Below are 14,050 nucleotides of genomic sequence, written 5' to 3'. Positions count from 1 at the left end.
CTGGACATAACAGGCCACATATTGTAGGATGATTCTATTTTTATGAAATGTCCAGAAAGGTAAATTTATAGAAGGAAAAAGTAGGTAAGTAGTTATCAGGGACTGGGGAAGATGGAGAGTGACTACTGTTGGGTCCTGTGTTTCTTTTGAGGGGTGATAGAAATGTTCCAGAGTTAGATAGCAGTGAAGGTCACAGGATCTTGTGAATATACCGAAATCCATTGGATTTTATATTTATAAACAGTGAATTTTATGGTATGTGATTTTTACCTAAATAAAATAGATTTTTAAGAGCCATTACACAGGATAAATATAAACATGTTTATTATCAAACTTTACAGTGCCATGTTACATACAATAGTTGTGATTGTAGACATTTGTTGTTTAGTCACTAAGTTATGTCCGACTGTTTTACAACCCCATGGACTATATATAGCCCACCAGGCTTATCTGTCCATGGGATTCTCCATGCAAGAATTCTAGAGTGGGTTGCCATTTGCTTTTCCAGGGGATCTTCCTATCTCAGGGATCGAACCCACATCTCCTGCTTGGGAGATGGATTCTTTACCACTGAGCCACCTGGTAAGCCCAGGTATGACATTAGCTTAATAAATACGTACATAAAACATTTAAAATAATAACTTAAAATACTTGTACTGAATTAAGACTTAAGGCATTTATACTATATTCAATGCAAGCAAAAAGAACACAACCTCTAAAAGCACATTAGTGCTTAGTCGCTCAGTCGTGTCCAACTCTGTGACCCCATGGACTGTAGCCTGCCAGGCTCCTCTGTCTATGGGATTTCCCAGGCAAGAATACTGGAGTGGGTTGCCATTTCCTTCTCCAAGGAATCTTCCCTACAAAGGTATTGAACCCACGTCTCTTGCATCTCCTGCAGTGGAGGCGGATTCTTTACCGCTGTGTCACCGGGAAGGTAAAAACACTTTAAAAAACACCAAATCCCACAAGGATCAAAGTGACTGAGACTGTACTTGCTGTGCTAAATAGAATTTTCACTATTAACAACTTTTCACATGTCATCACCCTGTGGCATTAAACTTTTGTCATTTTCCCCCAAGTCTATTAATAGAATATCTATGACCAATTAGTTTCCTCTAAATTCTTGACAATTATTCATCCCCATAACAGCAACTACAGAGTCAGCAGCTGAAACACCATGAGGGACAAAAGAAAGAAACAGTGCCACTAAATATTGTATTACCCCCACAAGATTTCAAAGTGAGTGAAGGGTGAGTTAGGAAAGGAATCCTGAGATTCTAGAGCCTTAGTCTCTTTGCTTTTGAATGGACAAGAATATCCTTCCCTTCCAGGAGCCATCCTTCCCTTCCAGTAGCCAGCACTGGAAAGGAGAGAATTGAGTCTTTTTTGGTGGCAGACTGGACTTGCTCGTTGGATTTTGTCCACTGAAGTCCTCATGGGTACCATGGCCCCACCTGTAAATGTAGCCAGTGGATGCAGTAGGAGAGAAGAGCTGGAGACCCAAGCAGACCTCTCTGTCTCTGCCATCTTCAGGGTATTGCTCTAGTTCCCTAATTTGCTTGTGCTCCTGCAATGAGAGTGCATGACATCAGGATCCTTAATATTTTGCATACTAACAGCAACAACAAAATTCCCCTTCTAGCACAGACAGCTGTGTGTACTCTCACGAGGCTAGTCCAAATATGAACAGCAAATAGGAACGCTATCCTATTCAGTTGGGATAGTGAAACGATTCTGTATGATACTGTAATGATGGATACATGTCATTATATATTTGTCAAAACCCACAGAATGTACAGAACCAGGACTGAACCCTAATGTAAACTTTGGGATTTAGTTAATAATGATGTATCAAAACTGGCCCATCAATTTTAACAAAATACCATACTAATGTAAGATGTCAATGATAGAGGAAATCAGAGGGTATGAGGGAGGGATGTTGGAACTCTGTTCTTTCTACCAATTTTTTTCTGTAAACCTAAAACTGCATACATAAAAATGTCTATTAATTAAAAAAAAATCTATTCAGAGGCAACTTGAACCTTCAAAATTCTCACAAAGCAAAGTAGAGTGTTTTTAAGAATACAGAGTTTAGAGCCAGACCGCCTGAGTATGATTCCTGACTATACAACTTAATAGTTTTGAGATTTTAGCCATTACTCAACTTCCCTGTGCCTCATTTTCTTCATATATATAATAATAAATACAATAGCCCTTATCTCATAGAATTCCTAGCTTAGAGTGGTTCCTAGAATATAGTAAGTGCCATAGAATGGTTAACTATCATTATTATCATTAATGTTCATAAATGAAATGATTCATTGAAGGCAAGATTCTTGTTCCTTTCCTCTCCTACAAAAAAAAAAAAAAAAAGGAAACAACTTTCCATAAAATAACACCAAGGTGGTGATATCCCCCCTAGAAACTAGCAGGTTTGGAGGGTTCAAGAAACAATAGAATATGTGGAGAAGATGTCTTTTTTCAAAACCATATGTGATTTTCAAATCTTACCTGATTCCTTTGGACTTAAATTAACTTGGAAGGTGTTGAGTAGCATCCATCTGATTTCAGGCTTGAGCAGCTGCTGTGGAACACATGACAACACCAAGGTAAAGCACTGGTTTCCAACATGAAGAGAAAAATGTGTAAAATGTTCAATGGCATGCTTTACAATTAGGTTGGTACAAAAGTATTTGTAGTTTCAGACTGTGAATTTTAAATAATAACTAGGCTTCAAACACATCGTTAGCAATCAAAATAGGAATGTTACAATCAACACGTTTTTACCAATGAGAAATAAGTTGCTCTATTCCTGTAGCATAAAAATTTGTGCTTTGGTATTCAGTGAACTCTTGGCAAGGATTTTCTGCCTCAGGCTGGTTGTAGAAGCATTTTCCCTGCAAAAAGTTGTAAAGCTGCTTAATGAAGTGCTAGTTGGTTGGCAAGAGGTCAGCTGAATATGGTGAATGAGGCAAAACTTCATAGCCCAATGTGTTCAACTTTTGAAGCATTGGTTGTGTGATGCATGGTCCAGCATCATGGAGAAGAACTGGGCCCATTCTGTTGACTAATGCTGGCTGCAGACGTTGCAGTTTTGGGTGCATCTCATCAATTTGCTGAGTATACTTCTCAGATGTAATGGTTTCACTGGGATTCAGAAAGTTGTAGTGGATCAGACAGGCACCAGACCACCAAACAGTGACCATGACCTTTTTTTGTGCAAGTCTGGCTTTTGAAAGTGCTTTGGAGCTTCTTCCTCAGTCCAGCCACTGAGCTGGTTGTCATGTAAAATCCACTTTTCATTGCATGTCACAATCTGGTTGAGAAATGGTTTGTTGTTGTTGTGTAGAATAATAGAAGACAACAGTTTAAATTGATGTGTTTTTTTTTGATTTGTGGTTAGCTCACTTATTGAGCCTTTTCACCTTTCCAATTTGCTTCAAATGCCAAATGACCATAGAATGGTCGACATTGAGTTCTTTGGCAGCTTTTCACGTAGTTAGTTGTTAGAGGATCAGCTTTGGTGACGCTGTCAATTGGTCATTGTCAACTTCCGATGGCAGGCCACTATGCTCCTCAGCTTCAAGGCTGCCTTCTTTGCAAAACGTCTTGAACCACCACCGCACTGTGTGTTCATTAGCAGTTTCTGGGCCAAATGTGTTGATGTTGCAAGTTGTCTCCACTGCTTTACAATCCATTTTGAACTTGAATTAAAAAATCACTTTAATTTGAGTTTTGCCTAACATCATTTCTGTAGTCCAAAATAGCAAGTTTGATGCATGAAGCAGGGCACTCAAAGCTGGTGCTCTGAATAGGGGGATTCAGGATGCGGGGACACATGTGCACCTGTGGGTGATTCATGTTGATGTATGGCAAAAACCACCACAATATTGTAGAGAAATTATCCTCTAATTAAAATAAATTAATTAATTTTAAAAAAAGAGCAAATAGCAACAGTGTAGGAAACTATTGCTCTTCATTATAAATAAATAAATAAATAGCAAGTAATGCCATTAGCAGGGCTTTCCTAGGGGGCACTAGTGGTAAAGAACCTGTCTGTCAATGCAGAAGACATAAGAGACTCAGGTTCGATCCCTGGGTTGGAAATATCTCCTCCAGTATTTTTGCCTGGAGAATCCCATGGATAGAGGAGCCTGGTGGACTATTGTTCATAGGGCTCCAAAGAGTCAGACACAATTGTGGTGACTTAGCACACACAATGTCATTAGCAAAAACACATAAATGAGAGAAATGTGAGAAATGTGCATTAAAATAATGTATAACATAACCACATTTGTTTAAGAATGTATTCCAATATCAAACAGCAAATTTCAACAGTGCAAAACCACAATTACTTTTGCACCAACCTAAATTCAAGAATGCAGCTTACCTGGCAGGAGAAAATTTTTTTGCTGCAAGAGAAAGAGAACTATTAATTTGGGCTAAGTGACTTTCAGGGACATTTTAAATCCTGAAGCAATATGACTCTATTTATCAGGGATTGCAAACTCAAGGCCTTCAAGGCCCCTATAATTATCAGAACACAAACATATCTTGGTGACAACAGGGCAGGGTGAATGCAAAGTGTACATTCATGCAAAGAGGACAGCAGCTTCCTAAGGCAGGCAGATAGTCTATAGGCTCCACCTGCCAAGTTTGTCTGTCTTCCAGTTGGTCATGAGAAATCTCAAATCAGATTTGATATGAAATTTCCTATTTCATAAATGTCAGAGTTTAGTTCGAAAAAATTTAAAGACTCTGTAGGCCAAACAGATCAAGAGTGTAGTGAGATGTGTTTGCATATTCTCTGTGTGTGCTTAGTTGCTCCATCATATCCAACTGTTTGTGACCCTGTGGACTGTAGCCCACCAGACTCCTCTATCTATGATTTTTTCCTGGCAAGAATACTGCATATTTCCTGAGATGCTCCCAAATTTAAGCCTGTATTCCAAATACAATTTTTGGAAACATTTTCTTCATTTTCCCAGGAACACTAATTATGGCAGCCTCAGTGCAGCAACTCCTCGGACCACAGAGTTCAAAGTGAATAGCACCCCCTGGAGCTGTACAATGTTAGCACGCTAACATTTGTATTAAAACTCTTTTCCTAAGATTTCTGCTTATTTATCCTGCAGTTTATTCATGTTTATCATTAAATGACTTATGATTTGATTCTGATAACTTTTTAATCTGTGAGAGACAACATGACTCATCAATGAGAAAAAAAATTTTTTTCACAAAACCTTTTTGGAGTACATTCATAAATGCCCTCACCTTTCTTCTGAAGGCGTTTCAGAAGCCAGAAGAGAAATGATGGTATAGTCACAAGGGAGACTCCAGCAGTAGAAAGTCCAACTGCCAAGGGAGTTTGGGACACAGTGGGAGCTAAGGAAACGGGGTAAACAGTCATGAGAAGAAATTAAATTTAAAGTCTTCCTGTTCTGTCCATTTGCCCTTTTCTTTGTACACTGGTTATAATGTGCAAAGCAGAAGAGTCATCTAGTCCAATACATGAGGCAGAGACATGGTACTAAGGGCCTTTCAGATCAGCCCAAATCTCTTTGTGAGCTTATCTCCCAGCACGGTCAGACAGAGCTCTAACTTGCCAAGCTTCTACAGCACACCTTGGTTAACCTCTGTCTCTCTTTCTCTCTTTTTCACTCATTTTCCTTTCCCCTCCAATTTCTCGCACTAGCTCTCCTTTCTCCAATTATCAAAATTCCATCAGCATGTCACTCCTGTTTTCTCTCTTCCCCATAGAATGAAATATCCATCCCTTAAATGTTAACCTGGGTAACCTTTCTGACCTTCCTGGTTTGGATATACTGGATAGTTCATTATTGTAGCCAGATAGCTTCCTTTCTTTGCTCGCTTTCTTCTCTCTGATTCCCCCGCCCCAGACAACCACCATCACTCAGTGCTTCACCTTCACAGGTTGGCAGCATCCCAGACCAGTGTCCTGTAGCACCGCAGGTCAGCACTACAGAGCCATTGAGCGTCCATCTTTCAGGACATGCAAACGTACACTCAGTGCCAAGCATGGGCTCCCCACTGCAGTTCATGCTGAGCTTTCCAGAAACGTCCAGACGTGAACATCGTACCACTGAAAATGAGAGCATATGGGTAGCAGTTAAGAAAAATCGACTGGAAGACTTCTGAAACTGACAGAAAGTCACCAATAAGTTTAAGTACTACATAGTTTTCAGCATGTAGGAAATTAGAATCAAGTCCTTTGGGGCAATCTGCAAAGCAAATAAATTGTATGTGGCTGCCTCTTCATTGGGCTTCCCTAGTGACTCGGTTGGTAAGGAAACTGCCCTCAGTTCAGGAGATGCAGGTTCGATCCCCGGGTCAGGAAGATCCCCTGGAGAAGGAAAAGGCAACCCACTCCAGTATTCTTGCATGGAGAATTCCATGGACAGAGGAGCAAGGCAGGCTTCAGTCCATGGGATTGCAAAGAGTCGGACACAACTGTGCCTCTTCATTAGTCCCTGGACAAATGGGAAAATGGCCGTTGTTTTCTTTTTTTTTTTTTATTCCAGTGCCTCTGTTGATAATGGTACTAGACAGCCTTTTACAGGACCAATGGCTCCTGAGCTCTGTTCTGACATGTGATGAAGTTAGGGTCAGGAGAAATATTTTAGGTAGCCAGAGAGCAACTTATGAGTCTTGAGTACTTACAGATGAGGCCAAAAAGAAAGGAAGATAAGAAGGCAGCCACATCAAATTTATCTGCTTTACAGTTTGGTTTTTGTCTTGTGGTTTTTTGCAACTAGAAATAACTCTGTGCTGTATTTGGCTACAAAAATGTTAGTACCTGATAGTGAAACTTGCTTGTTTTCAGTATTCTCGCTCTTGCTTTATTAAACTAAACTTCAGTGCTTATGTATGTTTTAAGGGTGTTTCTTTAGATGAGACCATACTTGAAACATTTTCCTCACTGCTAGTTATAAGCAGTTTCAGAAGAAGGGCATGACAAGAGTTTTAGAGTCAAATGATAAGGAGAAGGGGGTGGCAGAGGATGAGTTGGTTAGATAGCATCACCAACTCAATGGACATGAATTTGAGCAAACTCCAGGAGATAGTGAAGGACAGGGAAGCCTGGAGTGCTGCAGTCCATGGGGTCTCAAAGAGTCAGACACGTCTTAGCAGCTGAACAACAACAACAACAGCATGTTCTCATAATTCTATTTTGTAAATTTTCTAATGTGATTTCCCTTTAGATTAAGCTTTCTGCTTACCGATGCCAATGTTTATAAAGTTATACATATTTATATATTTGCGTATGTGCTCAGTTGTGTCAGACTCTTTGCAATCCTATGGACTGTAGCCCCGTGGTGACTCAACAATAAAGAATCCACCTGCCAGTGCCAGAGTCCAGGAGATGTGGGTTCAGTCCCTGGGTTGGTAAGATCCCCAGGAGGAGGGCATGGCAACCCACCTCAGTATTCTTGCCTGGGAAATCCCATGGACAGAAGAGCCTGGCGGGCTACAGTCCGTGGAGTTGCAAAGTTATATTAGCCCAGGACAATTAAGAAACCAGCAAAGCATCCACTCTTATTCCACACAGTCCTTTCCCTGGACAAGCATCAGTTCTTTTATATGCATCTCAAAAACATAAGATGATTGTTGCCCATCAGATCTGGTTATTATAGTTAATGTAGGCAGCTGGTTTCATTTTAAGTGCCCACATGTGCAGACTGCTGTTCTTTGAGAAAGGGGACTCTCAGGCTTACCTTCACAAACTGGGACCTGCTGTGTCCATTGTCCCTGGGCAGTGCATTCAACCTGAGTTGGCCCCTGCAACGTGAAGCCCTCTGCACAGGTGAAGTGGCAGGATGACTTGAAGGCAAAATCTCCAACCAAGGAGTGGCTACAGTTCACAGTGCCGTTCTGAGGATGGCTGATGGCTGCACAGGTTACAGCTGCAACACATGTCCCAATTTATATTAGCAGGTCAGACTTGCCCATTTGGAGAATAGGTTGAGATGTTACAGTAAATCTTGATGCGGAGCCACCTTACCTTTACATGTTGGCTGCTTGTTGTCCCAAATCCCAGAGGAGGTACACTGTAGGTGCTGGGGTCCAGTGAGTTTATATCCTTCCTGACACTCAAACGTACAGGTGGTGTTCCATGGGAGGCTTCCATGGTTTGGGGAACAGTTTACAACTCCGTTGTCCGGATTTGACAAAGCATCACACTTAACCACTAGGGATTTGAAAGAACACCATGAAATTTTAAAGAAGAGTAAGATATTCACTTCTTCTTGAACTGGAGTTTATAACACAGTAAGGAAACTACCTTCAGAGGGTAGAACTCAAAGCCCAAGGTTAACTTCTGGGGACACGCACACCACAATAAAGTTGTTATGTTTTTTTCTTGATATCTTCATCCTCTCTGATTGACTTTGACTATGCTAAGTGGTTCCTGATCGTTTTACCTGGCTTATTTTACAACAGGCAAAAACAAAGAAAAGTAGCAGATTCTAGATCAGGATTTATGACTAGTTGTGATAAAAAAAAAACAAATCCAAGCATACACAGAACATTCATTTATTTTAGCCCAGCAAGACCTGGAGAATGGAGAAGGAAATGGCAACCCACTCCAGTATTCTTGCCTGGGAAATTCCACAGACAGAGGAGCTACCAGTCTATGGGGTCACAAAAGAGTCGGACATGACTTGGCAACTAAACAATAAGACCTGGAGGAAAGAGTTTTTCTGTCTTTGACCTAGGAAGATAAAACAGAGAGAAAAGGATATATTGAGGGTGCTTGGTTATCATGATCTTCAATGGTCCAATTGCATGGATGAAATTAAACAGAGAAAGGAGAGAGGAAGTCATTCAGATTTTGAGGGGGCAGTTCCACAGTTCTGTGTTCCCTTACATATCATGAGAGCCTCAGAAACACTCATGTCAAAAACAGGATCAAAACTTTTCTCAAAGCCAGCTGGTACCATATTGGCCCTATATACACTGGCTGAGAGAACAAGTTGAGTTAGAACTTGTTTAATTAGGATAAGTTTAGAAGGAACTTTCCCTGAAGTGCTGAAAATGGCACAGTGAAGTGAAGTGAAGTGAAGTGGCTCAGTCGTGTCTGACTCTTTGCGATCCTATGGACTATAGCCTACAAAGCTCCTCTGTCCATGGAATTTTCCAAGCAAGAGTACTGGAGGGGGTTGCCATTTCCTTCTCCAGGGGATCTTCCCCACCCAGGGATCAAACCCGGGTCTCCTGCATTGCAGGCAGACGCTTTATCGTCTGAGCCACCAGGGAACCAAGGGGGTGAGAGATGAATTGGAGAATGCTCTATGCTTTCTGAGAGAGACTTACCATTGCATTTTGGGAGAGGAGTGCTCCATTCTCCAGAGGACATGCACCGAGTGGCCTCTGTGCTGCTTGGGAGGTAGCCATCTGCACAGCTGATGGAGCAGGAAGAGTTGTAGGTGAATTTCCCCAAAGGGTTGCAAACCAGATGTCCATGTTCAGGATGTTTCTGTGCTGGACAGGTCACAACTGAAAAAGGAAAACAAATCAGTTCTGCTCCTCTCTCACCCTGTAGCATGTGGGAAGAACCCTGGAAACCAGAACTACTATTTATCAAACGTCAGGCACCAGGCTTCCCAGGTGGCACTAGTGGTAAAGAACCTGCCTGCCAATGCAGGAGACAAAAGAGACCTGGGTTCGATCCCTGGGTTGGGAAGTTCCCCTGGAGGAAGGCACAGCAACCCATTCCAGTATTCTTGCCTGGAGAACCCCATGGACAGAGGAACCTGGCAGGCTACAGTCCATGGAGTCGCAGAGAGTCGTACATGGCTAAAGGGATTCGGCAAAGAACAGGCACCATGAAAATGTCGTGTCTGCATTTGTTCACATCATCCAAACCATAAGCCTATGAAGTTGGTACTCTACTGTCCTCGTTTTACAATGAGAAACCTGGGACTTGAGAGTTTTCCTCCCTGTTATCAAGGTGCCATAACTACTAAGTGGTGGATCTGGGATTCAAACGCAGGAGAAAAGATTTCACAGCTTCAGCTCTTAACCTCCTTCTGACTCCATATGCTCCAGGGAAGGCAAAGCATGCAGACCTGACGCCAAAACCAGCTGGGACATAAAATGCTCCTACAATTTCAAGTGAAGGAAAAGCTGAGACCACGCCTTACCTTGCTCACATTTGAGGCCCTTGAAGCCAGGGTGGCACTGGCAAGTGTAGTTGTTGATGGTCTCTACACATTCACCATGGCTGCCGCAGGGTGTGGGGTTACAGGCGGCTGTGGAAAAGACAATCCGTGATGACTCTTGTTGTTATGCTTCAACGGAGTTTCTTTGAATTTGGGATCAATGATGTGTAACAGGGATGTCACCAATGATACAGAGTGTCAGAGATTTTAATGGAGGTGCTTGATGAAATGCCCAAGATGAGTCTTAAGCTTAAACATTTCAAACCCTGATGTTAATATCAGAGGTAGAGCTGTAACTGGCACCCAAAATAGAAAATTCACTTTATCACCAATTCTGAACAGAATTCTCCTACTGCGAATAAATAACAAGTAACTAAAAAGTGTGTTATATGTGTGCATACACACTGTATATAAGTATGTGGTGGTTTAGTCGCTAAGTCATGTCTGACTCTTTGAGACTCCATGGACTGTAACCTGCCAGGCTCCTCTGTCCATGGGATTCTCTAGGCAAGAATACTCGAGTGGGTTGCCATTTCCTTCTCCAGGGGATCTTCTGCACCCAGAGATTGAACCTGAGTCTCCTGCATTGCAGGTGGTTTCTTTACCAACTGAGTCACTGGGGAAGCCTATATTTATATATACATATATGCATATATTTAGGTCTATACTTATATATGGCTTCCCTGGTGGCTCAGTAGGTAAAGAATCTGCCTGCAATGCAAGAGACTCAGGTTCAATCCCTGGATGGGGAAGACCCCTGGAGGAGGAAATGGCAACCCACTCCAGTATTCTTGCCTGGGAAATCCCATGAACAGAGAAGTCTTGTGGGCTACAGTCCATGGGGCACGAGAGTCAGACACAACTTAGCAACTAAATCACCACCATACATAAATACATTCTTAACTACATTCACACAAAGAAACAAGAAGAGGCAAATTTCAGGTGTTTAAACATTTCAAATAGACTGTTTAAAAACTGTATCTTTTTAGAACATAAAATCCACACAATAGAGATCAGTTTTTGTATACAGTCAACAATCTGTCAAGATGCTCACACACAACATCTCCCTCCCACTGCTGCCGCAGACTCCTTACCTTTGTAACACAAGGCGAGTTTCTGTTTGGTGCATTTCTCATCATTCCACTTGCCTGAGTCCTTTTCTCTCTTAATGTAGATCTCTACACAGTCCTCATCACTTTGTTTATTGTTTGGTTCACCTGGAGCCCAGTTTGTGGCTTCTTTGGTCAAAGACTTATTGGTCCCTATCCAGGTCCATGTACCATTGATCTTTCTGATTCCAATCCAGTAGTAACTTGGTGAATAGCTGAATGTGGAGTTCAGGTATTCAATCTCTTCCTGGTTTTGAATTGCAACTAGAGCTGTGTAAGTTTTCTGGCAATAATCTCTGGCCTCCTCAAAAGTCATGATTTCCATGGATGCATGGTAAGACCAGGTTCTACTTTCTTTAAACAGGAGAAGCACTAAGGGGGAAAACATGAAAGGAATGGGAAAGTTTAGCCCTGCTGTGGTTTGAGTCTGTTAGGTGAATCTTTTGTTGTCATATTTTTGGCATCTAGCGGCCTTTGTGTGTGTGCCTGCTCAGTGGCTTCAGTCGCGTCTGACTCTTTGCGGCCCCATGGACCGTAGCCCGCCAGTCTCCTGTCCATGAGATTCTCCAGGCAAGAATACTGGAGTGGGTTGCCATGCGCTTCTCCAGGGGATCTTCCTGACCCAGGGATCGAACCCACGTCTCCTGCATTGCGGGTGGATTCTTTACTGCTGAGCCACCAGGGAAGCCTCCTAGTGGCCTTTGGGATGATTCAATTGTTTTTCCAAAGTAAGAATTTCTTGGAAAAATTTTTTCCAAAGTAAAAATGGGTACGAATGGAGACACTACCATTTACTGTATTTCTCTTTTGTAATTGACCTTCCACTTGGTGCTTACCCACTATAACCTATCAATACACCTACCTAATAGTAGAATAATAGAATAACTAAGCTTTTTTGAGCACTAAATATGCACCATCAAGCACTGTCTGAGGCACTTTACATGAGCCATGATATTGAATCCTCAAAAGGCCTCTGGGAAATAGATTATTTATGATCACTCTTTATACCTAAGGGATCTGAGACACAAAGAGGTAAATGGCTCCTAGCCCAGGGCACAACACATTATGAGGAGGAGCCCAGGATGCTGCTAAACAACCTACATTACACTTGGAAGCCCACCCCAAGGAAGACTTATCTGGTCCAAAATGCCAGTAGTGCTAAGGATAAGAAATTTTAGTCTATCAACTGACATTGACTTACCGAAAGTGAGAGCAGAGAGATACTGTGACACAATCATGACTTCAAGAGTTCTTTTGATCCAGAGATTAGACTTGAAAATGCTTTTCTTGGGGGGAAGGGAGGGAGGTACAAAATTAATTCTAGAATGAATTCCCAGGCTACCAGATACCCAGATCATTCTACAATGATGTGTAAAGTGGCATCATAAGATGTTTAAATTAAAGGATTATAATCTTTTGCCACAAGGTTTATTTCAAAGAAGTTTGTCCAAAGGAATAAATACAGAAGTTAAGATTTTCATCATTTCAGTCAAAAAAAAAAGCCAGGTTTTAAGCAGTCTGAATACAATAAGAGCTTGCACAGATCTTCTATGGAAGGAGTTTTGCATATCTGTTCATATTCATGATCTGTGCTTCATGGTCAAGACTGCTCTTGTAAAGATTTCTTGCACTTACTGTTCAGTATCAGATTCCTCCCGTGTTGCTGCTGCTTCTGTTTTGTGCCACTCCTGCAGGTTTGATGTGAAGTCAGCCAAGAACAGTGGAGCCCTGCTCCTGCTGGAACCATCCTTTATAAGATGCTCACTTCCTGTGAGTAATACAAAGATATGTCCAAACCCAGTAAAGAGGAATTCCCAGCAATTCCACAGTGCTAAAAATTACAATGATGTCAACATGAATTCTCCTTTTTAATGTGCCTTTTTATTTTAGATGAATTCTATTAATATGACATAAATGCACGGTTTTAATTCTATTAACATAAAATCCATGTCTTTAGAAAGTTTTAAAACGTGGCTTATTAGCAGTTCCTTTTCTGAAATTGTGGTAGTAATCAGAATTTTATCAACTGAAGTGAACTAAGAATAGTTTTGTCATCTATGGGCTATTACTCTTGATTTTCTTACTACATACCAGTCAATAATGGGTTTTCTCTTTCTCACCTTCCAACTCAACTCATTTTAAGGTACACTGTCTCACAGAGGTAATGTTAATCATGAAAAAATGTTAATCCTCAGATTCTATGCATAGTTTTGGCTAAATTACTAGAAATAGTATCTCCCGCTTACATGTCTGAAATAATTCCTTGTTTCTTAAATATAAGAAAAATGAGAAACAGATATTCCATCTGGAAAGTGTTCATGATTTATTCAGTGAGAAAATAAAGATGAAAACTATACATATTTGTATTTAATTGAACCAAATTTGGTTTGAAAAAATTTAAATGTGAATTGCAAAAAAAAAAAAAAAATTTTTAAATGTATCAAAATGTCAACAGTAATTTCTAGAGGACAGAATTTAGGGGTTATTTTTATAAGCTTCATGATTATTTTCAGCATTTTGCAGTTTTTGCAATGACCCTCTATTACTTTTATAGTAAAATGAACACAGTTTAAAGAATTCTGTATCAAATATAACTATATATATAGTTACCACCTTCATATATGTATATATAATATCACTGATTCCTGCTCTTTATATTGGCATTTCTTTGGGGGGATTATATACAATATAATCACCATTCCCCATCTCTGCATCCCATCTAATTGAAATGGTAGAGACAGTAAATGGGAATCTTTT

General features: G+C 40.9%; 1 protein-coding gene across 2 annotated transcripts; it reads right to left on the bottom strand.

Moving 5' to 3' along the window:
* Positions 1 to 307: 307 nt before the first annotated feature.
* Positions 308 to 13,032, bottom strand: SELE (selectin E). 2 transcript variants are annotated; one of them, XM_006073100.3, is made up of 12 exons: positions 12,929 to 13,032; positions 12,495 to 12,579; positions 11,279 to 11,665; positions 10,167 to 10,274; positions 9,337 to 9,519; positions 8,027 to 8,212; positions 7,740 to 7,928; positions 5,930 to 6,106; positions 5,278 to 5,388; positions 4,394 to 4,415; positions 2,515 to 2,587; positions 308 to 1,570 (listed from the first exon to the last, which is right to left on the bottom strand). In XM_006073100.3, exons 2-11 carry the CDS (start codon positions 12,529 to 12,531, stop codon positions 2,530 to 2,532), a joined length of 1,458 nt encoding a protein of 485 aa, XP_006073162.2. In that variant the 5' UTR covers positions 12,532 to 12,579; positions 12,929 to 13,032; the 3' UTR covers positions 308 to 1,570; positions 2,515 to 2,529. The 2 variants fall into 2 exon arrangements, 1 of the variants encoding a protein (XP_006073162.2); XR_328832.3 differs by lacking the exon at positions 4,394 to 4,415.
* Between the last annotated feature and the right edge of the window lie 1,018 nt (positions 13,033 to 14,050).

The sequence above is a fragment of the Bubalus bubalis genome, chromosome 5 (genome assembly GCF_019923935.1).
Source record: "Bubalus bubalis isolate 160015118507 breed Murrah chromosome 5, NDDB_SH_1, whole genome shotgun sequence".
NCBI classification, from domain to species: Eukaryota; Metazoa; Chordata; class Mammalia; order Artiodactyla; family Bovidae; genus Bubalus; species Bubalus bubalis.
The sequence above is the reverse complement of the archived record's forward strand: the minus strand, read 5'-3'. Positions and strand labels throughout refer to the sequence as shown.

Coding starts and splice junctions, on each gene's coding strand:
- SELE (XM_006073100.3), bottom strand. CDS start 12,531: ATGATTGTGTCACAGTATCTCTCTGCTCTCACTTTCG. Junction 11,666..12,494: donor TCTCTCTGCTCTCACTTTCG/GTAAGTCAATGT, acceptor TTTCCCCCTTAG/TGCTTCTCCTGTTTAAAGAA. Junction 4,416..5,277: donor GAAACGCCTTCAGAAGAAAG/GTGAGGGCATTT, acceptor TTTCTCTTGCAG/CAAAAAAATTTTCTCCTGCC.